The sequence below is a fragment of the Haliotis cracherodii genome, unplaced genomic scaffold, assembly GCF_022045235.1.
Source record: "Haliotis cracherodii isolate W230 unplaced genomic scaffold, xgHalCrac1.p SCAF_10, whole genome shotgun sequence".
Lineage (NCBI taxonomy): Eukaryota > Metazoa > Mollusca > Gastropoda > Lepetellida > Haliotidae > Haliotis > Haliotis cracherodii.
Window position 1 is genome coordinate 19,127,043 of NW_027266265.1, and position 23,382 is coordinate 19,150,424.

Here is a 23,382-nt window from a genome sequence, read left to right on the forward strand (position 1 = left end):
CAACAATGATGAACCAGCACAGTCACGTCATGCACCAACAGTGATGCAGTGGCGCGCAGTCACGTCATGCACCAACTATGATGAACCAGCACAGTCACGTCAGGCACCAACAGTGATGCAGTGGCGCGCAGTCACGTCATGCACCATCAGTGATGCAGTGGCGCGCAGTCACGTCATGCACCAACAATGATGAACCAGCACAGTTACGTCAGGCACCATCAGTGATGCAGTGGCGCACAGTCACGTCATGCACCATCAGTGATGCAGTGGCGCGCAGTCACGTCATGCACCAACAATGATGAACCAGCACAGTCACGTCAGGCACCATCAGTGATGCAGTGGCGCGCAGTCACGTCATGCACCATCAGTGATGCAGTGGCGTGCAGTCACGTCATGCACCAACAGTGATGCAGTGGCGCACAGTCACGTCATGCACCAACAATGATGAACCAGCACAGTCACGTCAGGCACCATCAGTGATGCAGTGGCGCGCAGTCACGTCATGCACCAACAATGATGAACCAGCACAGTCACGTCAGGCACCAACAGTGATGCAGTGGCGTGCAGTCACGTCATGCACCATCAGTGATGCAGTGGCGCGCAGTCACGTCATGCACCAACAGTTATGCAGTGGCGCACAGTCACGTCATGCACCAACAATGATGAACCAGCACAGTCACGTCAGGCACCAACAGTGATGCAGTGGCGCGCAGTCACGTCATGCACCATCAGTGATGCAGTGGCGCGCAGTCACGTCATGCACCATCAGTGATGCAGTGGCGCACAGTCACGTCAGGCACCATCAGTGATGCAGTGGCGCGCAGTCACGTCATGCACCAACAATGATGAACCAGCACAGTCACGTCAGGCACCAACAGTGATGCAGTGGCGTGCAGTCACGTCATGCACCATCAGTGATGCAGTGGCGCGCAGTCACGTCATGCACCAACAGTTATGCAGTGGCGCACAGTCACGTCATGCACCAACAATGATGAACCAGCACAGTCACGTCAGGCACCAACAGTGATGCAGTGGCGCGCAGTCACGTCATGCACCATCAGTGATGCAGTGGCGCGCAGTCACGTCATGCACCATCAGTGATGCAGTGGCGCACAGTCACGTCAGGCACCAACAGTGATGCAGTGGCGCGCAGTCAGGTCATGCATCAACAGTGATGAACCAGCACAGTCACGTCAGGCACCAACAGTGATGCAGTGGCGCGCAGTCAAGTCATGCACCAACAGTGATGCAGTGGCGCGCAGTCACGTCAGGCACCATCAGTGATGCAGTGGCGCGCAGTCACGTCATGCACCAACAATGATGAACCAGCACAGTCACGTCAGGCACCAACAGTGATGCAGTGGCGCGCAGTCACGTCATGCACCATCAGTGATGCAGTGGCGCGCAGTCACGCCATGCACCAACAGTGATGCAGTGGCGCGCAGTCACGTCAGGCACCATCAGTGATGCAGTGGCGCGCAGTCACGTCAGGCACCAACAATGATGCACCAGCACAGTCACGTCATGCACCAACAATGATGAACCAGCACAGTTACGTCATACACCATCAGTGATGCAGTGGCGCGCAGTCACGTCATGCACCAACAATGATGAACCAGCACAGTCACGTCATGCACCAACAATGATGCACCGGCACAGTCACGTCATGCACCATCAGTGATGCAGTGGCGCGCAGTCACGTCATGCACCAACAATGATGCACCAGCACAGTCACGTTATGATGAGTGTGGGAAAGGCTCCGCTTGGTTGAGTTGATAAAACATATATTTATGAAATATTCGGATCTCACTATCGAGCTTAATTTTGAAATGACATTAGCAAAATAAATGCATTTCCTTTAGACCATGAAAGTTAGAAACATTAAAATAAACAAATTCAGGGCAATGTTTTGGAGTTTTGTCAGGTAAATCATCCGGTTTGGATATCAGTATATGAATGTCAAGATTTTCCGTATTTTAACGGAAGAAGTTTCGTTCCTTGCATCACCTTTGAGACAGACAAGTGTCATTTTGATGTGGTTGTTATGAGACATGTGGTTTTCGCCATGCTGCGTTGTAAACGAGGGTAATGAAACACATATACACTATAGTCACATATGTGATGGCTCACCGAGAAAATATGACAGAAGAAAATAATCATGTTGATCATGACGCATAAGATGTCCTACACTGCTACTCCTGCAGCAACTCCCACCTGCATCCATTATTATCATTATCATTTTTATAGTAACTCAACAGCGTCATACAAACGACGGGTATATCTGTCACTGGCCCAGTTATTTATAGGCCACCGTAACATAATTACGAGTTGGACTTAGTTGGGGTATTTCATAATACATGGCGGCATCATTACGTGCCCTGACGGAGAGAATCTATGCTCATATTGTCAACCATTGATTTGCATGACGGCGAATACTACTGACCGCAGGAAAACACAACATAGTCCCTTCCTCTTATCTGGCCTGTAGTTCTCAGCTGTCCAAGACGGAACGCTTCACCTTGTCCACTTGTCATTTCCGATAATGCCGATGTCGCCAAAACTAACGTTTACCCGGTGAAATGTAGTTCATAATTAATTCTTCTATCGGTGACACTTTTCGGAAGTACCGCACACAATGCAAACTATTCCTAGGCTGCACGCGCTTCGTTCACTACGCCAAACACCCCTAAACATGTACTTGTTGTTCCCGTAAGAAGGATCAAGTTCTCTTCATCCAACAAACTACTACACCTGTTGTTCCCGTCAGAAGGATCAAGTTCTCTACATCCGACAAACTACTACACCTGTTGTTCCCGTTAGAAGGATCAAGTTCTCTACATCCGACAAACTACTACACCTGTTGTTCCCGTTAAAAGGATCAAGTTCTCTACATCCGACAAACAACTACACCTGTTGTTCCCGTTAGAAGGATCAAGTTCTCTACATCCGACAAACTACTACACCTGTTGTTCCCGTTAGAAGGATCAAGTTCTCTACATCCGACAAACAACTACACCTGTTGTTCCAGTCAGAAGGATCAAGTTCTCTACATCCGACAAACTACTACACCTGTTGTTCCCGTTAGAAGGATCAAGTTCTCTACATCCGACAAACAACTACACCTGTTGTTCCAGTCAGAAGGATCAAGTTCTCTACATCCGACAAACTACTACACCTGTTGTTCCCGTTAGAAGGATCAAGTTCTCTACATCCGACAAACTACTACACCTGTTGTTCCCGTTAGAAGGATCAAGTTCTCTACATCCGACAAACTACTACACCTGTTGTTCCCGTTAGAAGGATCAAGTTCTCTACATCCGACAAACTACTACACCTGTTGTTCCCGTTAGAAGGATCAAGTTCTCTACATCCGACAAACTACTACACCTGTTGTTCCCGTTAGAAGGATCAAGTTCTCTACATCCGACAAACTACTACACCTGTTGTTCCCGTTAGAAGGATCAAGTTCTCTACATCCGATAAACTACTACACCTGTTGTTCCCGTTAGAAGGATCAAGTTCTCTACATCCGACAAACTACTACACCTGTTGTTCCAGTCAGAAGGATCAAGTTCTCTACATCCGACAAACTACTACACCTGTTGTTCCCGGCAGAAGGATCAAGTTCTCTACTCCCAACACTCTACTACAGCTGTTGTTCCCGGCAGAAGGATCAAGTTCTCTACTCCCAACACTCTAATACAGCTGTTGTTCCCGGCACAAGGATCAAGTGCGAGTCACTGGAACATGTTCTCGAGTAGATGTTTCTTCTTGAAACCCTTTTTACTTGAAACCCCTGTTGTATGCAGCCATTCACCAATCTTATTACACTGAAAGCAATCCGATATATAGAAACAAATAATCAAAAACAAAGTGTATATGATTTAGTGTCTCGTGGGATATATATTCATTCAACTGCTTTCTCATTTTTCTGAGTAAATGAATTGAATTTGGAATTGAACGAGTCAGTGTTCGGTTTAAATGGTACATTACGTTCTATCAAATCTACTGTATACCACCGTCTATAAGGCGACCCCCCTGTACAAGCCTTCAAACGCGATGCAAATTTATATGCACCGTCTATAAAGCTAATCGGAATGAAGCACGTCACCAGCGCAAACACAATCTCTACATTTGCAATAAAAACGTGTTTGTCTTCAGCAGATAATAATGTATCGTATCCCTTCAGCGAATTAAGGGAAACGAACAGATATTAACAATTAAACTTGGTCAATACAAATTTAAAATTTGAGAAAAAAAAAACAAGACATGATGATTTACCGTTTAAATTGTAATTCATGTACATATAACCATTTAGCCCATATATACTCCCTTGGCTACCATGATTCAACACTGCAAGTTGGTTCATCTGCATCGTTCTCGTTCACCTAACGTGTGTTGTAAGTCATGCTGTCAAACTGGTAGACATGCATGTATTGAGGACTTTCCAAATTTCCAAATGTGACGCATCACTGACAATACTGATGTCGGATACAATTCCCTATTTTGACTTGGACCATATGTTTCTGTCTTCTTCAGTCGAATAGGTATTTGCCTGTGCATGTGTTTGAGACGGGTGCCATCAGTGAGGCACCTTTTTCGCGAACACCTTGTATCATCATTATTTGATTGCGATTCATGAACACATGCTCGTGATATCGCCCGAATCGTTCAATGGACTGTTTAAATGGACCGATTTCTATGATGGTTATGATGGAACCTATATACAGTAAACGAACTCAAATGGACCATTAGTTTTAGTTGGTACTAACCGTAGTTCGTTATAAGCATATATATAGCATATATCACGTGGTGGTGCACGTTCGGAGAATACTGGAATATGATTGGTCCATCAAATATTCAAATATTAATTCATATATATAAAGTAGAAAGGGGTCACATTAACTGTGTTTTCATTTGTGTGGTATGCCATCCTTGTTTGGAAATCTCTCACTTTTCCACATGAAATCTTACTCTCATGTGTTCGCGTTCAAATTATATCTACAAGTCTCAAATCAACTGCGTCTATACGTTAAAAACAATAGGGGTTTCGTGCTGTAGACAGTTGGTTTAGTTCTTAAAAACGCCACGGTTTTCATTTTCGCCATATAATTAGTATCTTAGTACACATTCGACGGTAATCGGGATTTGTTTCAAAGATAAAGAAGTTCCGTCATAGGGCACATTTAGCAGACTTTTAACGGAAGGATCCCATATCTTCAATATCGTGACGACAGATCAGCTAATAAAACGATGAATAAATTGGAGGATACGGTAACCAAAGCTGGTTTCAAACAACGTCACATACCTTAAAACACACTGAACGTATCTCCTTTATAAACGCATGGTTGTATTTGTGCGTCTTTGTTTAAAAAAACAACCTACATAAATGAACGTTGATGTATTGATAAATTTTGTGGATACTCACGCGTCTCCGGTTTTAAGCAGATATGTTTACTAAATACGTCCATGGATGTGAACACCTGCCCACAGTCCGTACACTCGAACAGGGACGCTAAATCCGTCAACGTCATCGCGATGTGAATAGGCATCAACGGCTTCAATCAACGTGAATCGTCACTCCCCCGACGAACGTAGATACAAAGTCTGTGCTACCTTTGTAAACTGGAAGCAAGTCGTCTCAAACAACTTTTGTCTTTGCAGCATCAATTTCCGTTATTTGGCACTAGTCTGTCAGCAAAGAATCAGAAAGATGGGTTGTGTTAGTTCCAAGAAAACGTAATAGTCTTCAACGATTTAGATGTAAATTTCCCACCCAAGAACATTCGTAAATTACATAATGTACGGATCCCTTCGGTGAGGCACATGACGGGACTGCGAGTGAGATCAGTCAGTTCCATCACATGGATGAACAGAAGACGCAGTTTCTAAGTCCATTTTCATCACGTCAGTGGTAAATTCAATTGTTCAATTGTCTCGTCAACAGCTAAAGTTATTGACATCCACGCTTCACGGAATATATTCTAACATCGGTCCAGGTGATTAAAGATGATGTGACCATGTTAGCCTTGAGGGTTGTACGTAACTGTTCTTGGTTGACAATACCGCTAGGGCGACTCCACCACGCGTTGGCAGCCTCTTGTCGGGTAGTGGTGCACTGGTTGTTTGTCACGCTGTGTGAATGCGTGGACAGCTGGATCAACTATGACAATGGATTCTAATTACATGTTCATAGTCCGCCTTGTTAATATATCCCCTTGTCGGTAGCGTAAACTGACAATTGCACCTTTTGTTGTTGTAGGGGACTGACTGACTGCGGTCTGGCTTGTTAATTACACAACTCGTGACAAAGGCCACAACCTAGCAATCTTGCCACCATGGTAATATTTACCATATGGTGACAGATCAGGTGTTATCCATACACATCCAAGAACTTATTATTAAAATCCATTTCACAAGATGACTGTGAATGCGCCTGTATGTAAGTATAAAACGTTTTCACGAGTATCTATCCCAGAATCAGGTCCTTGTCGCTTGAACAATCTGTCTTTGTTTTCCAGACCCCTGGTTGTAAGGTATTCAGTACCAATCTGACATCTTCATATCAAAAACAGAAATAAAACATATGTGTAGATTGCAGCGACGCTTTTTGTGTATGTTTTTTAACTGGTTCCAAAGTCCAATCTGTTTCATAAGCATTGTACACAACATTTCACTTTTCCATCAGATTTCTCCTTCCCGTTGTCAGTGTCGATTTCACAATTTCCGTTTGTAAGATCCAATGTATGCATGACACAGTGCCGTATATTTCATTATGCATCCATCAGACACTTGGCTGACTGAATCATATTGGTCGGCAAAATATTGGAATATATACCGATGGCCTAATGATATCCATATGCTACTAGAGGTGGCTAATACATCACAATAACAGCTACAGGACCCACTACCATATGGCGCGATATCTCTCCAGCCATCGTGGTAGTCTATTTGGGATATATAGACAGTGTATATTGTGTTGTATTCATGGCAAGTCAAGTAGTTGATTAATGTTTTCTCCATTTTTATCGGCGTTTGACCCCCTTCCCAGTACAGTTGAATCCGGTATGGAACACATCATATTAATAGTTAATCACCCAAACGAGGAACAAATACCATTAACATATATGTTAATACAGAATGTGTTGTTGTGCTACCTGAACACTAGCCAGCTCGTTATCTGCCAAGGGTATTCGTATTTTGATGATTACAGTTAAATATCTTTTGTGAATATTAATAATTGAGTTATCAATATTCATTTAAGTTCACACATCCTGTTCCGCTGCCATTATGCATTTAGTGCAAAGAAACTCGTCATGTGCTGTTCATTTCTCCCAAAATAGGGAGAGAATAATAGCCATATGAACGTAGGCCGAAGGGCATATCAATTCCTGGTACATTTGTCATTGGTAGGTGGCAGTCGAAGCCGATATATTCCTGAACCTGTCACCTACAGCAGCGGTTTCTCGTGGCAGACCATCGGAGGTGCATCAAGTTCCGTTTGAAAACTCCACACTCTAATGTCAAAACACGGTGTGTGATATCTGTTTCTGGGATTTACATCTTGGAACGTGCTAATGCACATATCCATCATATTGTACATCTCATGAACACAACAACCATGCATGTCCCCTTTACACACGTCTATAATTAATATAAACGAATAAATGTCAAATACAATGTCCGGTGATGTTATGACGCCGCTAAACACCACCAAGTCTGTTGTCTGATCCGCAGCTCTCGATATATGGACAGAAAAATCAACCACACCGGACAGGGGAGCTTGTATTTATCAGTATAGCCGCAATATTTGGCACAGGAAACACATTTCCCTCGCATCAAATAAAACGGATGTGAAGGGTATTCGAACACCACGGAGTCCAAGTCCTGCTGGGCTATAACAAGGCATATCTTTTAAGATGGAAATACCAATTGACAACCTTGTCCAAAACGATGTAAACCTCCATGAAACAGATTCCACGGTTGCCACCAACCGACGAAAATTATGCATTAAATTCAAGAATGTATGAAAGCCGGTACGTGCTAATAATTTCTCCATCCAAAACACCACAGGTTCTGCCTCAACTAATCTGTGAAGCGAATTGATGTCTCAGCCTTTTACTGCCTTGTCTCCGGGTGGTGAAAAGTGTGAGGTCAGATCGCGATCTGCAGGGTAATTAGAGTTCGCAACATTCACAGAGAACAGCGTTTTGTGTTTCTGGTCACTAAAACCCCGATACCATCAGTTTGGATCGCCGTAAAACCTTGACCAACTCACCCAGGAGACCCACCGAGGACGACAAGCTGTTGCCATTATGCGCACTCACCTTGAACAGCATTGTTACTGGAGGTTAGCCGGTAACGCCCTGTGAGTGGTCCAGTCTCTTGGCCCCGTATCTAGACAACGTGCTTTGTTCTAATGACCTGTGTGCATGAATTCTGAGTAGGTCTTCCTCTGCTTTACGTCATGAGAGACATCGGGGACTTCATTTCTGAATACAATTTTCTCACAGATAACTAGTTGTCTATTGACCACCCATTGAGTTCACTGAGTTTCTGGGCTTATGTCTGTGCATGTATGACAGACATATTGTTTAACTACACTAAAAGCAATACAACTCTTTCATTGCTCATGCATTTTGGGGCGGTGGGGTAGCCTAGTGGTTAAAGCGTTCGCTCGTAACGCCGAAGCCACATGAGTACAATGTGTGACCCATTTCTGGTGTCCACATTAGATATTGCTGAAATATTGCTAAAAGAGGCGTCAAACTATACTCACTCACTTTTAACTCATTCGGCAGTTTTGGCAGTCCAAGCCGAACCTTAATATCTCGAAGTTAGTGCAGGTCTGATCTAAGTCTAATATTAGGTGTCTGAGACCTATTTTGACCTATTCGACATAAACAAAAGCCTCATACTCGATATCGATAAGATCATGCTTTTCGTTTTAATTCTAAATACATGCTACTTTATGATTTTGAAATATAAAACCACCATTCATATATAATTGCATTCGTCTTGTGTGAGACCGCATCCGTGGTCTAGTGGTAGAGCGTGTGCCCGTGACGTTAAAAGATGGTACTTGTTGTTACCCTTCCTGGAGCTTGGCATTAAGGGGCTAAAACAATGACTGGTCGGCTCGGAGTCAGTATACTGTGTCTGAGTGAGACATTTATGTTAAACTGCGGTATGATATCTCAGTGGGCTAGCACTACAAAACCGGCATTAGTCCGGACTAGTTGTCACACGCACACACACGTGCATACACGTCGCTATATAAGTGCAGCAATCTTGAACACGGCGCCTCATCTCACCTCTTGTGCCGTTAATGACTTGAAATTGATGGGTTCAGATAAATTATTGTTTCATAATATTCCATAAGAATAAGAATGTATCATTTAACCCCCACACACCAACACCATTTGTCAGATGATAACAACAACCTTAAAAATCTCCCAATCAAATTTTCTTACAGAAAAAGGTCAAGTTCTCTACACTTCAAAGAAGAGCCAGTTTATGTGTGTAGTTTATGTAGCATTTATCTACCTGTCCGTTTTTTGTTCGTAAGAACATTATGACAGAGTGTACGTCGGTACTACCAGCACGATCAGCAGCTCAAGTATAGGAACTGGCAGCGCGAGGATCACGTGACGTCACACAGACGGCTGGCCATCCGCCAGCTATGATGGAGATGCTGATTGTGGACAAGAGTTTTTTGGGGGATAAACGGGCGTGTCAATGTACCTATTGTCTCTGAAGACGTCTCAATGCCTTCATCTGTTACTTCACGCCGCCCGTTTGGCACTACATTCTCAAGTGCTGGTAACATTGCCGCATGAAGTGGCTGGGCGATGACGGTGGTCGTGAAAGTGTGGGTTGAGGAGATGTAGCGGGTATTAAGTTCAAAGGTAGATACCATCAAGCCTGAAGTATCCTTCCAGCGACGCTGATTGTACGGAAGCATAAACGTGCTTAAATGTAGATATATTACAGTTAGTGGTTGCGGCTGGTGAGGGTCTATGTGCGGTGGTTGAAATGTAAAATGCGGTACGTTGTGTTATTCATAATATATATGTATCGGTAACGGTTGTTATGGCTCTGTGTGAGATGGTTGCAGTTACAGCCTATGTGTGATGGTGGCAGTTACAGCCTATGTGTGTCATGGTGCAAGTTACAGCCTATGTGTGATGGTGGCAGTTACAGCCTATGTGTGTGATGGTGGCAGTTACAGCCTATGTGTGTGATGGTGGCAGTTACAGCCTATGTGTGATGGTGGCAGTAACAGACTATGTGTGTCATGGTGGCAGTTACAGTCTATGTGTGTGATGGTGGCAGTTACAGCCTATGTGTGTCATGTTGGCAGTTACAGCCTATGTGTGTCATGGTGGCAGTAACAGACTATGTGTGTCATGGTGGCAGTTACAGCCTATGTGTGTGATGGTGGCAGTTACAGCCTATGTGTGTCATGGTGGCAGTTACAACCTATGTATATGATGGTGGCAGTTACATCCTATGTGTGATGGTGGCAGTTACAGCCTATGTGTGTCATGGTGGCAGTTACAGCCTATGTGTGATGGTGGCAGTAACAGTCTATGTGTGATGGTGGCAGTTACAGTCTAAGTGTCATGGTGGCAGTCACAGTCTATGTGCGTTAGGTGGCAGTAACAGTATATGTGTGATGGTGGCAGTAACAGTCTGTGTGTGATGGTGGCAGTAACAGTCTATGTGTGATGGTGGCAGAAACAGTCTGTGTGTGTTAGGTGGCAGTAACAGTCTGTGTGTCATGGTGGAAATGACAGTCTATGTGTGATGGTGGCAGTAACAGTCTATGTGTGATGGTGGCAGTAACAGTCTAAGTGTCATAGTGGCAGTTACAGTCTGTGTGTCATGGTGGCAGTTACAGTCTATGTGTGATGGTGGCAGTAACAGTCTATGTGTGATGGTGGCAGTTACAGTCTATGTGTGATGGTGGCAGTTACAGTCTATGTGTGATGGTGGCAGTTACAGTCTAAGTGTCATAGTGGCAGTAACAGTCTGTGTGTGATGGTGGCAGTTACAGTCTGTGTGTCATGGTGGCAGTTACAGTCTATGTGTGATGGTGGCAGTAACAGTCTATGTGTGATGGTGGCAGTAACAGTCTAAGTGTCATAGTGGCAGTTACAGTCTGTGTGTCATGGTGGCAATGACAGTCTAAGTGTGATGGTGGCAGTAACAGTCTATCTGTGATGGTGGCAGTAACAGTCTAAGTGTCATGGTGGCAATGACAGTCTAAGTGTGATGGTGGCAGTAACAGTCTATCTGTGATGGTGGCAGTTACAGTCTGTGTGTCATGGTGGCAATGACAGTCTAAGTGTGATGGTGGCAGTAACAGTCTATCTGTGATGGTGGCAGTAACAGTCTATGTGTGATGGTGGCAGTAACAGTCTAAGTGTCATAGTGGCAGTTACAGTCTGTGTGTCATGGTGGCAATGACAGTCTAAGTGTGATGGTGGCAGTAACAGTCTATCTGTGATGGTGGCAGTAACAGTATATGTGTGATGGTGGCAGTCACAGTCTATGTGTGATGGTGGCAGTTACAGTCTATCTGTGATGGTGGCAGTAACAGTATATGTGTGATGGTGGCAGTAACTGTCTGTCTGTGATGGTGGCAGTAACAGTATATGTGTGATGGTGGCAGTTACAGTATGTGTGTGATGGTGGTAGTAACAGTCTATCTGTGATGGTGGCAGAAACAGTCTATCTGTGATGGTGGCAGAAACAGTCTGTGTGTGTCATGGTGGCAATGACAGTCTATGTGTGATGGTAGCAGTAAAACTCTATCTGTGATGGTGGCAGAAACAGTCTGTGTGTGTCATGGTGGCAATGACAGTCTATGTGTGATGGTGGCAGTAACAGTCTATCTGTGATGGTGGCAGTAACAGTATATGTGTGATGGTGGCAGTTACAGTCTCTGTGTGATTAGGGCAGTAACAGTCTATCTGTGATGGTGGCAGTAACAGTCTGTGTGTGATTGTGCAGTAACAGTCTATCTGTGATGGTAGCAGTTACAGTCTGTGTGTGATGGTGGCAGTAACAGTCTATGTGCGATGGTGGCAGTAACAGTCTATGTGTGATGGTGGCAGTAACAGTCTATGTGTGATGGTGGCAGTAACAGTCTGTGTTTGATAGTGGCAGTAACAGTCTATATGTGATGGTGTTATTAACGGTTGTTTAACTACTCAGACACATTATACTGACTCAGAGTTGACAAGCTCTTGGTTTATCCCCTCTACGTCGAGCGGCAGGCAGGGTAACAACAAGTACCATTTTCTACCGTATTTTAGTATGACGCTACACGATCGAACAAAACGCTGTTATATTGCCAAACGGAAAACATTTGAACCATTCGTTTAACCTCCGGGTAGGTAACCTCGATTCCAATAGAAAATATATTATGATTATCTATATTATTATTGATTATCTAAATAGATACAAAATGTGAAAAAACATTTTTGTGACCCCCGAAGAATTAAAGTCAGTAAATTCGACGAAAAAGGAAAAGTAACCTACAAATCAATTCCCCTAAATATCAACAGGTAACCATTGGTTCCAACAGATCCGTTCGTTAAAAACGTTTGTTCCAAGAACACAATCAACTTGGTTATTAAAAGCATGTCTGCTGATAACCACAAACTATCGCAGCCACAGAGGACTCAGACAATCAATAAAGCATGCCAGAGGCGGGATTGCGGCAGTCAGGCAACAACACCGTGATTGTACGAACGTTTCCGAAACACGTTCATTGGCATGTCCTGCACAAATACAGAATGTCAACCAAGATCTGGCAGATGGGATGGACTCGCGCAGTGTGCTCAGCGCAGATAATTATGATACATCAGAAGGTAGATATTTAATCCCACGTAGATCAAACAGTCCGGTTTACATGTCTAACATCTGGTTCTTTGTCGGAATAGAAGAAATCCCCTCTCAGGAAGTCCAATATTATTGACATTCAGAACCAACATGATGACAGAGCCTATTGATTCCCCGTCAGCTACCCTTTGTGCAGTGCCGTATTGTGTGGACCAACTTGGACACAAGGTGTTCTTCATGCAATCATCATATACAAAGGCTCAATCATTGTCAGTTCACGGTAAAGTTTAACATGTCAGATGCCTTGCCGGTTTCGCCATCCTCCCACTCACTGTACACGTAAGACTGCTTCTAAAAGATTTGATTTCGATTTCGACTTGTAATAACACTACAGCATTATAGTTATAAGATAGCTACGCGATAAATAGCAAAGAACAATGAACAATGAGGCGTGGTTTATTGCACGATGACATATTGTTCTGTCATGACGTCATTTCTGGAGATTCGAACTTGATGACGTCGTAAATTTGACGATGATGTAGTTGGGCAATGCAGACAAAGGCAATGGCCGAACGACCGCATCCAAGTGAGCGAGATCTGACAATCAGTATTGGGAGAAAGAGTACAGGTAATCGCCGTGTGAACTTACACCTGTTCATAAATTGGACTTGTCCAACATTGCCGAGGTCGGATTGCATTCAGGGAATCATCATTATTTTAATACGGGTAAATATTTTTTAAACGTTGTTCATTTTATTGACATCCTTAGAGAGGTTATACATAATGTTGGTATCTCATACAAGAAATAAACGACGCGTGGTCGTTGTTTATCGTAAAAACACGCTGCGCCCCGTGAGGTGTATTCTCCCTGCATTGTGTTTTATTGCACGATAAACTGACACACACACTCCCACCTCCATCCCCTCGTCATAGCGATGATACATTTTAATAAATAGACCAAAAGATGATTTAACAGGTCAGATATGTATCTTGTTGTTCAAATCTCTAATCGATGTCCGGTTGATGAAAAGCAGCATCATGTAAGGACAAGGAGGCACGGAGGGGTAGCCTTGAAGTCATAGCAGCCACTCGTCACGCCGGTGACCCCAGTTCGTTTCACAACATTGATACAAGGTATTAGGAATATTGAAATAAGAAGTAACACCATACTCACTCACCCACTCACATGAACGTTGAATTGTAGATCAGCTTTCCCAAGAGAAATATGTTTGATCGTGCCAGACCTTCTGCGATGAATCAACTCAAATTAATGCATGAAAGACTGATAGTCCAGAATAGGTTAATCTTAACGTCAGTCAAAGATATTGTCAGTAAGTATATAATTGATATAAAGGGGCGGTCGGATATCCTTTTGGTTAAAGCGTTCGCTCGTCACGTCGAAGACCCGGGTTCGATTCCCGACATGGATACAATGTGTGAAGCCCATTTCTGGTGTTCCCCGCTGTGATATCGCTAGAATATTGCTAAAAGCGGCGTAAAATCATACTCACTCACTCACTTATTGATATAAAGAGAAAGAGAAACCATCTACATGTATCCTCATCAACAAACCAGCGGCAAAATTCGCTTGTCACGCTGAAAGCCTGGGATCGACTCTCCACATGGGAGGAAAGTCCATTTCTGATTCCCTGGCCGTCATAATGCTGGGATATGGCTACCAGTGACGAAAGCCCTACGCAAACAGACAGACAGACAAACACCCCATGTCGTCCTCAACAGTTTCGTCACCTCAAATAAATGCCTCCTCAATATTTCGCCGTAGAGTGCGCACTTTCCGTTCATGTGTGTCAAAAGAACCTACAAAAGTGGGGATCGAGTGGTTAATATGGTTGTCCTGGCTGTTCCGTGTACCCCGATTGTGGAATGTTTACTTATGCTATCAACTAGTTTCTCTAGTCCTGACTTAACTGTTCACAGCCAGCCTTGATGTTCCATGACGTGTCTTCATTTGTGTTTTAATCAGTGAGATAGTTGCAAACATTCTCCATAGAGCTGAAGTATGTTGTTATAGGCTCGCATTTGCTGCCAACGTATCACCACTTCAGTTTACTTTTTCAGTAAGAAAAAACTATTTTAATGTTGGCGATGCTAATAACGAACAGCGCTATCCACAGAGAACTGAACGCGGTGATGTCGAGCATCTCCCAGTGCACCCAGATCAATACCACGTAATGAAAGACGCCCTCTATCGCCGGTAGAAATTGACATGCTCAGGCATTCATTTGTACCGAACACGGTGACTAAACTCCCGACACCGACACGGTCAACATTAGCTCTGGCACCTTCAGATGGAAGAACAACACTCAGGAATAGAGAGGGGCAAATGTCTGGCACGTGAAGCCCCGTTTATATACTTTCGATCTACACTCCCGACACCGACAACATTTATCTCCGGCACCTTCAGATGGAGGAGCAACACTCGGGCATAGAGAGGAGCAAATGTCTGGCACGTGAAGCCCCGTTTACATATTTTCGATCTACACTCGCGACAAGGTCTTGGACGTTCAGATTGATGAATAACACTCGGGAATAGAGAGGGAACAATGTCTGTCACGTGAAGCCATGTTTATATAAGCCGATCTGGTTATAATCAAAACTCAAGAATATGTAGCGGTCGTAAAGATATCGTTTAACAGACGCTGTCAAGAACTGGATGGTTAAATTCAGTCAACAGGATTATACGGAAGCTAATCAAAAACATTATTGCATTGTTTACACGGTCTGTTTTTTAAGATACATTTTTGTAATGTGTTGAACGGATTAGCTTGAAATATTCGTCATACATTTTTAAAATACCTGTTGAATCGCTGTACGATCGTGTTACTGTTTGATAGACCCTATTCACAGGTCATTTCGAAATTCACTGAACTGTTTGTTAATCCAGAAAAGCGTGATTTAGCATACTGACCAGGGCGTGCAAGGTCGGGGGTTCGATCCCCGGCCGAGGCATACCGAAAGTCGTTATGGAAGATTGTACTTGCCTGGAGCTTGTCATTAAGTAAAAGAAGGACTGGTCGGCTCACACACACACACACACACACACACACACACACACACACACACACACACACACACACACACACACACACACACACACACACACACACACTACACACACACACACACACACACAACACACACACCCCTCACCAAGCATACCAAGCACCGCTGCTGTCTTTCGCTTGATGCACATTACGCAACTAGAAGCACATTTCGTAATATCCATCTACAGTTACTGCGATAACTGAATAGATGTAGTAACAGTGAGTTCGGTTTGTTGTTGAACAGTTTTTCAATTACACCAAGGCGTGCCATCTCAGCCTGGGGGGAAGCCGAAGTGATGCAGGTCTTACACGTTTACACTTTGGTGACACCAACAATGGCGATGACAAACCAAGACGCACGATCAGGATGGTCCCATTGGACCATGTGACGCAACTCTGCACAGCGGAACGGCTAAGACTATTGGGCCATACGTGCCAGTTGCACGGATGAGGCGACCAGTTCCTGGACGCAGATTGTACAAGGGTTGTACCCTTACATCTCAATATGGCGACACATGACCATATATGCGTCCATTATTCTCCCGGGAAGTGTGTGGTCTGAGTGGATGTAGGTAAGGATGCCTTTTCAGACAAGAATAACAGTGAGATTATACGTCTCGAGCGAAATCAATGTCTTCTTCTATAGAAAAGAAGATTTGACCTTTGCTGATTATAAACCAGATAAAGCTTTAATTCCGAGACACGAATGGCGTCTTCTTATCACTGAGACAACACTTGTGAAAGACAGCCATATTTGAACTATATTAGACAGACTCACAGCCTCGAGACTTCCTGTTAGTCCCTGAATACAAAGAATGACGACAACTTCCTACCAGTCGGAGCAGTCGTTAGGTTACTCAGTCTACTGGACCACGCATGCGCTCTCTTAAGGGAAATCCACGAGCAATGATCCGGCACTTCCAAACCAACTATTGGGATGAATATGGGATTCGATCCCACGACCAGAGCTTCCTTGGCGAAATATAGAAAAAGACTTTGAAATTGCCTTACAGTACCGAATTCCTTGACTGTAGCACGGAAGTGTGACACATGTGCAAACAGAGAGAAGTTGACCGCACAAATATTGATACCTGGAGCAGTGTTCATTTGACGCATCAGCTTATATCACCGTGGTAAAACACTACCGCTGTTGAATACAATTACCTCCCATCTCTGTCTCCTGAGGTTGGAAATAACGAACCAATGCGTCAAAGAATCATTGAAATTCTCTCATCAAGTATATGGTTGTCAAACTCGCCTCATCATATTCCACTGTGACTGTAAACAATGTCAGTACCTATGTGTTTAACGTAACAGCACGGGATGGCTTTCAACACGGGGCCACAGTACGCAGTATTATTTTAGGAAAATATTATCCATTACGACCCCCGTCCTTATTAATAGTCACATCATGACCATCTGCTCTCTGGAAGTAGAGGGTAGTAAACGTACCGAATTATGCTGTCGACAGTTACTTTCCGAAATGATATAGATTCGGAACACACTTTAAACAACTGCCCACGCTTACATGCACTGGTCGTTTCCAAAAGCTCTGTGTTTGTCAATAAGAGAGGAACTTGCAACAGATCTACCAAAGGTAGCATTACACTGTCTGTTGGCGTTTCCGTGCGTGTTGGTACGACCTTTAGGGTATAATTGGGGCTGTAAAGACCCGTTATCGCTACTGCGAGAGTTTCTGCTGTAATAAATACCTCCCTCGGTTATACAGCAGACCAGGTCTTCAGTATTCAGTCCTTGTACGTGATGACGTCTTTACTGGGGATCAGTAGCCGTAATGGCTGATCGAAGTAGATGATGCTTGAAGATTCACATCTCTTGGCTGGGAGTAGGGTTTGTCGCCACTTTGAACTGTTATATCTCGGCGTGTGAGTGTGGGAGGAAAACCCGAAGTGATGCTGATCTTTGTAACTAGTGTCATTTGGAGCTGACTAATCAAGATATCATATCATGGACGAATCTAGGATTCCAACCCATGATGATAGGATCCTGGTACGCATAAGGGACGCAACTCTGCACGGCGAACTGGGGCGCCGTTATATATAGACAACCAATAAGCCATGCCCACTCTGCGGCCGTGAACGGGTTCATTCTTGTCTTACTACTAAAGGCAGATGATTTTGATGTTCACGGCGTCATGTTAATAGTCTCGTCTTGACCAGACAAACCATGGTTGAAAACAACATTTCATCATGGTTGGAGGCGCGATCAACGGCGTGGCCCATAATTTATTTAGACGCAGCTATTCGGTAAGAGTACGCACAGCAGCAGATTTATCTGAACGGTATATGACTGTATCCGGGCCAACGCGTCTGATGCGGGGGTCAGTATCGAATATTTGGAATAGTGACGTACGTAGGTCTCGCTGACAACGCCAGTCGATCTGCCGGCTACTGTACAATCCCTCGTGTGAAGCGGTACCATATTCAATGTATTTTGCGTTGGGCTGGGACGAGTCTAAATTTACTACCCGGGTACCCGACCCCATATAACCCGACCTTACTCGGATACCCGTTGTGGGTCTGAGGAGTTGGGTACAAAATGTCCAATTGGGAATTGTTTTACCAGGTCCATGGCATCAACAATTTAGATGCCTGTGTAAAGCAATACGATCATGCATCCACTGAAGTTGACTGAAATGTATCTTGACTCAAACATATAAAAGTCAGAAGGGGAGTGTGTATAGTCAGAAGGAAAGTGTGTATAGTCATAAGGAGAGTGTGTATAATCAGGAGAGTGTGTATAGTCAGAGGGAGAGTGTGTATAGTCAGAAGGAGAGTGTGTATAGTCAGAAGGAAAGTGTGTATAGTCAGAAGGAGTGTGTGTATAGTCAGAAGGAAAGTGTGTATAGTCAGAAGGAGAGTGTGTATAGTAAGAAGGAAAGTGTGAATAGTCAGAAGAGACGTGTGTATAGTCAGAAGGAGAGTGTGTATAGTCAGAAGGAAAGTGTGTATAGTCAGAAAGAGAGTGTGTATAGTCAGAAAGAAAGTGTGTATAGTCAGAAGAGACGTGTGTATAGTCAGAAGGAAAGTGTGTATAGTCAGAAGGGACGTGTGTATAGTCAGAAGGAAAGTGTATAGTCAGAAGGAAAGTGTGTATAGTCAGAAGGAACGTGAGTATAGTCAGAAGGAACGTGTGTATAGTCAGAAGGAACGTGTGTATAGTCAGAAGGAAAGTGTGTATAGTCAGAAGAGACGTGTGTATAGTCAGAAGGGTCTGTATAGTCAGAAAGGAACGTCTACATCAGAGACCTGTGTAACCATGGAGTTTTACTGCTATTGTCATTAAACAACATATCAACATATGACTGACCATGGGTCTGAGTTTTGCGCTCCTTTGGCAGGACTGAACGTGCTGAGTAACGCTACCGTTTTAAGGAATCCCCATCAACCTTTACGTCCACCACAATGTGCGCGAGTTAATCTCCAAGCAACTGCTAACCATGATTCTACGCGACGCCAAGGGCAAGGTCACACAGGCACTGACGCGCTTTTAGCATGTATTGGTGCTCGTTTGTGTTTCGCTGGTATCATAAATACTGAAAAATCAAAAATACCTGAAACATAATCAGGGCGAAACCGGGATTGGAAAACTGTCATAGATACCTGGCCTGGTTTACCGTGTCCCAACCTTCTCCTCTAGGCTGTAGCTACATGTTCCGCTGTCGTCACATTTACGCAGAGACCAAGTTAACTTATTTGGTGTCTGGTTTGGAACATATTGCAACAGCCATAGAACTGACACGTCCGTGTTCTGTCTGCGCTGAATTAGTTTGTAATGTATATCACGAAGCCTGCTATACACCGATAATTGGTAAACGTCATTACCTCAGCCGGTCTTCAAGCGGCTGATCAAACTGGTCGTTGATTGCATGTCGAGTGTAGTCAAAACTTCTGTCAGCAAGACGTATTCCTGCAGTTTGTCCGTTGTCTGTCTTCGGTCTGTTCGATGTCTGTCCAATTTGTCCGTTGTCTGTCTTCTGTCTGTTCGTTGTCTATCCACTGTCTGTCCGATATCTGTCTTCTGTCTGTTCGTTGTCTATCCAGTGTATGTCCGTTCCTGAGGCCAGTTTAAATGTCTGCACTCACACTGAGATCATGTTAGGAAGTGGTCACAGTGAGCGTCCACTGGAGGAAAATTAAGTTATCGAGCATAAGCATAAACAGTGAGCAAGCCAATGCTATTTTACGCCGCTTCAGCAATATTGCACATGTGTCAGGTCGATCAGTGAAAAGTCAAATCGGAGACAAATGCTTCGGGATAATACAGATAGATGCGATGGATGGACATTGAGAAACGCTGGCTAAACACTGAAACATTTCGTAACGTTCAGACGTGAAACAGTTACAGGCCTACCAATGAAAACCAGGAGGGAGCAACCAAACTATGGGATATGTACACACTTTGAATAGAACCAGCCACACAATGTCCAAACAAGACACAATCCCCATTAAATGTGCATCGAAATGATAAAACCCCGCCACATTTACAATGGAACCAAGCACAGTAAATCACAGTATTCGGTTTGTTGCGGTCTCCAATGAAAATATGACGGGTTGTTATAACTCATTACGTTGCAAACTTTATCATGATTGTGTCTTGTTTGTAATTTGTGTGGCAATTTCTACTTAAAGTGTGCGCTGCTCCATATTTTGGTAGCTCTCTGCTTGTTTCCATTAGTAGGCCTAAGTTTAATCACTTATTAGTTCAACGTTTCCAATGTTATTGTTAAAGAATGCTACCCAGCAGAAACGTCCAACCATCTGGCTGTTATCCAATCCTTTATATTGGGTGTTCGTACATCAGACAAGGAAGTCATTATTTGGTCAATTCAATTTGTGCGTGAAATTGTTTCACAGTTGTATGTCAATATTAGATTAGATCCCCCACGTGTCTCGTTTCACATTTGTTCCCTTACGATTAATAGCACACGGTTTTAAAAGCTTGAACATGTTTCCATCAAGGAAGTACTCGTCTGTCAAATCATGGATTCCGTTATCGGTAAACATGTAGGCCTTCTGTTTTGAACGAAGGTCGTGTCATAATCTGACGTGAAGGTGGTCTAAACCTAGGTGCAGATGATCCCCAGCATAAACTGACGGCAGAGAAAGACAGCGACAGGAAGTGACGTCAACAACTTAGCAGGGTTTACGGAGCAATTTTCAAGTCATATCAGGACAGAGGGCACGAGGAATGGCTACACGCGTGTGGTAGGGCTGATTGGCAATGTGTCGTGATGCCTACACTGACATACAGTTGTCACTTTATAGTACAAACTGTTTCCCGTACTTCTGCACTTAAGTTGGTCTACTTGCTCAGAGCGCAGTGATGCCTACTCTGTGAACACACGCATGGTAGACCCTCTGAAAGCTGATGTTCCACTGAACAATAAATCTTGCCTAATGATAAACTAGGGGTGCGTGTGGCGTGTGCAGTGGGGTATAGCGATTTGTTTGGGATAAAGGTTGTGGGAGTAGTTGTAAGGAGAACATGGTAGTTTCCCGTTAGATCTGCTACAGATAAAAGACTGTGTGGTTAAGATTATGGATTTTGACAAACTGTACTCCATCATCTCATGCCTGACGGAGGAGTAGACAGAATGGGGCATGGGTGATCAGGCTCTGTGACAAGGCTCGTTGTGTGTCATCATGATCCGTGTCACTGTGACATTGTGGGGCCTGTCTTCTATATCCTTGTGAACTGCCCTATACCGCCGCAGATAACAACCAAGCCGTTGTTTCACTACTGCCATTTTATTTTTTAAAACTCTAGACATGGGTAGATAATTCTGAAGTCATTTTATTTCAAACCACCAGAAATAAGATATAACACGCTTTTCAATTTGTGCAATTGACATTGAAATTTATTACGTTACACTGCACTGGATTGTCGCACCCACCACGTCACATGGCTGGAATGTCGCTGACAAAGACGTTACAAGCGTAGTTCATTTTCAGTGCCAGATATAATCTTCATGTCTGTATCCCTGGCATTGCCTACAGTCCAACTTGAACATCAAAAGGAACATACCTGATAAATGTACAAGAGCCTTCACGAAAGTCATTTTGATACGCATGTGAGTGAGTGAGTGAGTGAGTGAGTGAGTGAGTGAGTGAGTGAGTGAGTGAGTTTAGGTTTAACGCCGCTTTTAACAGTTTTCCAATTATATCACGGCGTGTCAACTTAATGAAACCCACGAGCACGGGTATGGGATACGCATGTGTATTGTGCATGTGGGATAACTGTTTTTCATGTCTTGGCATCAACCCCATTTGTGCTCGAATAAAACCTTTACAATCATATCATTGGACACATGCCAAAGCGTCTGACACAAACTGACCGGAGACCAAAGTAACACAATCATCTGATATATGCCCGAAAGCAGTGTCTCGGTTTGGTACCATCGTGGTACTATCGTTTTTTAACGTGCAATTGTAAATCCTTACCACTGAACATGTTCCGCAAGTTGTTTTTCACGAGACAGTCTCATTATATTTCTTCCAAGTGGGAGTAGTAACTGTTTACTTATCACATCTAAGGTCTGCATCTGATACACTCTGTATTACATCATCGTGGGTCTACTATCAACGTGGGTCTCCGCGCGGAGGTCACTTATTGCTCCATCACTGCCACACAGGTGTCTGTTCCCTGAATTGTAGGCTGGTCTAAGAATTAACTGTATTCAGAGATGTACATCCGAGGTCTCTAAGCGACGGTTAAATGTTGAAGACAAACTTCCCAGACTGACTGATATTCCTGATACCGAGAAGTTTCAACAACTGGTAGATTGTACTGTCCTGCACATTTCATCGGTGTACTTATACGATGTATACATCTTCCATTGGTGTGATGCATTGACGTCTGAATTAACGAGATAAATCACTCAACATATTTGAACTTAATTCATTGTCTATTGCTTTCTACAGTAAGCATTCACTTGGTACATGGTCAACAGTACATGTGGATATTTCATTGCAGATGACATCGATAATTGGAACTGCGTCTACCTGTTCCTTGTGTCTGTGTGTATTTTCTGAAATAAGGTAGAGCTTCCAAGATTTGCTATGATATGCCGACACCATGCATTAACACTGGAATAAGTGAGAGAACATGGCTTAAAAACATTGCAACCATATCACGTATGGTCAAGAAACGCCTAAGGAACGCTCAAGGAACGCCCAAGGAAGTGGCAATGGTCTTAGTTTTTTACCACCTTGGTGAAAGCCATGAGCACGGGAATTGTGTTGACAGAGCACGGATCATAATCGTTATGATTTGGGATTCGAACCCACTACCAGAGGTAACTGGCACGGTTGAGAGTAGCAAGTAAATTGTAGCGTCTTAGACCCCTGGCAAGCAATACCTCCACCCTAGCAAAAGATTACAATTCTATCTATCTCTGGACCGTCAGAAACTGTACAAGTAAGTTAAATATTCACCGCCAGTG

The 23,382-nt window shown here is 43.7% G+C and overlaps 1 protein-coding gene across 6 annotated transcripts in view; it reads right to left on the reverse strand.

Moving 5' to 3' along the window:
• Positions 1-23,382, reverse strand: part of LOC139454169 (short transient receptor potential channel 7-like) — a 210,532-nt gene that overhangs the window by 62,705 nt on the left and 124,445 nt on the right. The window contains exon 1 of one of the 6 annotated variants that reach the window (XM_071235713.1): positions 5,429-5,552. The exons of the other annotated variants lie outside the window; for them this stretch is intronic. Within the exon in view, the coding sequence (XP_071091814.1) occupies positions 5,429-5,552 (124 nt within the window). Of the gene's footprint in view, positions 1-5,428; positions 5,553-23,382 lie in introns of those variants that run through there. 6 annotated transcript variants of the gene reach the window in all.